The sequence below is a fragment of the Diaphorina citri genome, unplaced genomic scaffold (genome assembly GCF_000475195.1).
Source record: "Diaphorina citri unplaced genomic scaffold, Diaci psyllid genome assembly version 1.1 scaffold429, whole genome shotgun sequence".
Lineage (NCBI taxonomy): Eukaryota > Metazoa > Arthropoda > Insecta > Hemiptera > Psyllidae > Diaphorina > Diaphorina citri.
Window position 1 is genome coordinate 204,194 of NW_007377864.1, and position 3,426 is coordinate 207,619.

The following is a 3,426-nucleotide window of genomic DNA, read 5'->3' on the forward strand; positions in this document are numbered from 1 at the left end:
TATTATTATTATTATTATTATTATTATTATTTTACCCTGTGGGAGGGCGTATGGATTTTTTATTTTAAAAGATGAGTGTTTCACTGCCGTTTTTACTTCGTAGAAAAGAAACAACTGCTACATTAGACTCCTGTGGTTTGTGTCGTATCATGCCCATCCCGTAGTATGCCTCTCATCAGATGGGAGAAAAGAGGTACAATATTTTTCATTAGGTGCTGGGTCTCTCTAACCGTGCCCCTTTAATCTTCCCTTTTGGTGTCAGTACTTTGGGGGTGGTTACTTAAAGAAATACAAGTTTTAATTTTAAGTTTTGATTTTTTTTTTTCTTCTAAAAAGTTAACATCGCGTCTTCATCTTTAACGAATACCTAATCTACTCATTTACACAACTTAACAATTCATCATATTGGCGTTATGGCGTTTACATATGATATTGTAATACATACGAGATAGCCCATCGTGATAGCCTTTTAGTGATGTAATCAGTAAGAATTCAACATCTGTGTTCAGGTACCTCGCTGATAACGTTTCACTGATAAGAAATCGTTTGATTACGTGGAATGGACGTGTTTATTTTATAACGAAACGCGAGAAGTAGAATTGAATAAACATGATGATGATGAGAGGCATACTACGGGATTTTTCGATGAAGGGAATTGTAACTGCTAAGGTCTCATCGGCCCGAAATCGAAGAGAGAAGCAAGACAGGATAGGAGAAAGCCAGCCGTTCCGAGAACGAACATTATCCGTTCAGGATAAAATCCGCCCCGGGAGGGAATCGAACCCGCGGCCTAGTGCTTACTAGACAGACGTGCTGCCAACCAAGCTAACTGGATTGGCCAGTCTCGTGAGTATGAGTACTATACCGCACCAGTGGTGGCATTACTACTGTAAAAAGATAAAATATTTAAATACGAATTGATAATAACGGATGTACTTGTTAATGCTGTGGTACCCACAAAAGTTGTGAAGAGGCCTCGCTAAAAAACGTACCATTTATTGGCCCACCTGTACCATACGCCACATAACTCTGAACTGGACGAACTTTTTTCAAGATCCAATTTCATCAAAAGAAAGGGCTTAAAAACTGCTAGCGAACCAGTGCTATTTAAAAATTGTAGTCATAAAAACAAAAATTAGAAAAATAAATGTTGGCAGGTGGGCCAATAAATGGTACGTTTTTTAGGTGGGCGAATAAATGGTACACTTACCCTAATTGATTTTGACAATTTAGTACAATGTAAATTATTTTGCCATTCTCAGGTCTCGATCTATTTGACGGCGGTCATCTAACGCACGGATTTTACACGCCCAAGAAGAAAATATCGGCCACCTCTATATTTTTCGAGTCGCTGCCATACAAAGTGAACACGGAAACCGGTCTTATTGACTATGATAAACTGGCCGAGTCTGCTCGCCTCTTCAAACCGAGACTGATCATTGCTGGTATGTACGGGTTAATCATTGCTGGTAGTACTTGAGGGCATGCAAGGGTTAGTTTTTTCCTAAAGAGGGTTTTTTTTTCAACAGGTAGGTACCTACTTTTTATGAGGTTTATTTTCGACATGGAGGGAACTGTAACAACTTTCAAATAGGTTTACGGATGAAGGAGAGAGGATTAGCCAAGTAGAAAACATCAATGAAGACTGGAATTCCCTGCAAAACATTATCAAAGAATGCACAGAAGAAGTATGTGGAAGGATGGAAAAGAAAGACAGAAAACCTTGGTTTGATGGAGAGTGTAAATATGAGATCTCAAAAAGAAGAGAGCTGAAAAGTAGATGGTTACAAACACAAGATGAAGAAGACAAAGAAAGCTACAAAAATCAAAATAAAAAGACAAACAAATTGTTGAGACAGAAGAAAAGAGGTTGGATGAATGATCTAGTCAGAAGAGCAGAAGATGACAGAACACGAAACAATACAAGAGACTTCTATCGAACTATTAGATTCTTCAAAACGGAATATAAACCAAAACCATACGGAATATTAGATAAAGATGGACAGATGATAGTACAACAAAGCGAAGGCCTAAGAGTGTGGAAGGAATATTTTCAAGAACTGTTGAATGGAGAAGAAATTGAGAACAATGAACACGCAGAAACCACAGAAATTTACCAGAATGTCCAGCCAAAAGTAGAGCCTCCATCACTCCAAGAATTATCCAAAGCCATCCAGGAATTGAAAAGTAATAAAGCCCCAGGTCAAGACTCCATATGTGCGGAAGTCCTAAAAGCAGGAGGAGAAGTCTTGGTGATGAGACTGCACAAACTAATCCTGGAAATATGGGAAAAGGAAGAAATGCCGGATGACTGGAAAGAAGCTATCGTAATACCTGTGTTCAAAAAAGGAAACAAACATGATTGCAATAACTACCGTGGCATATCATTACTAAGCACACCATATAAAGTACTATCCAAAATCATACTCAAACGTATAGAAACATACACCGAAGCCATAATAGAAGAACACCAAGCAGGATTCGTAAAAGGCCGTTCAACCACTGATCAAATTCTCATAGTTAAAGAAGCCATTGCCAAATACTGGGAATACAACAAAGAATGTTTCCTTTTATTCGTAGATTTTCAAAAAGCCTATGACAGCCTATTTAGACCCAAAATATGGCAGCAAATGAGAAAGTTTGGAATCCCAGAAAAGTTGATACGTCTAACGAAAATGACAGTTGAAGGATCAAGATGTAAAGTAAGGGTGAATGGAGAGGTTACACCATCTTTTGAAGTGAACTCAGGAGTCAGACAGGGAGACGGATTGTCCCCTATAATCTTTAACATAGCACTAGAACAAGCTTTAGAAGAAGTTAATAAGCTAGATAAAGGCATACACATAGGCAAGAAAATCAACATCCTAGCATTTGCCGACGATATCGTCATAATAACAGAAACAATAGAAGACCTTAAACTACTAACAAAAGTGCTGCTTGAAGAAACAAGCAAAGTGGGTTTAAAAATCAATGAAACCAAAACAAAAGCAATGCACCTTAAAAGGAACAAACATGATGATTTCAGGGAGCTAAAAGTTGAGAATTATACATTCGAACGAGTATCCACCTTTAAGTACCTAGGCACAACACTATCAAAAGAAAACCTAGAAGATATGGAAATCAAAATGAGGAGCAGCCTGTAAATTGGGCCATATGTATAAATGGCCCTTTTTAGGGACTTTGCATTTTTAGATCCACCATGTTGTTTTCTATCCGTAGACATTTTGATATCAGCTGAGAGTCGTGTAGTTCCTGAGATTTTTGACATTGAAAAGTTTGCAAATATGGCCCTTTTTAGAGACTCACTATAATCTACGCATCTTTGGATACAGACTTTCAGTTTTACAGCTGACTTTGAATAGTTCTTCCCGCCTAAAATGAATTAAATTCGATCACCACGTATTCTCATCCAACTTGAAAATAACA

The 3,426-nt window shown here is 37.8% G+C and overlaps 1 protein-coding gene across 1 annotated transcript in view; it reads left to right on the forward strand.

Annotated features, from left to right (window-relative positions):
• Positions 1 to 3,426, forward strand: part of LOC103508739 (serine hydroxymethyltransferase, cytosolic-like) — a gene marked incomplete at its 3' end in the record, with an annotated part of 11,818 nt that overhangs the window by 459 nt on the left and 7,933 nt on the right. Inside the window, exon 2 of the mRNA XM_026823258.1 lies at positions 1,263 to 1,445. Within this exon, the coding sequence (XP_026679059.1) occupies positions 1,263 to 1,445 (183 nt within the window). The remainder of the gene's footprint in view (positions 1 to 1,262; positions 1,446 to 3,426) is intronic.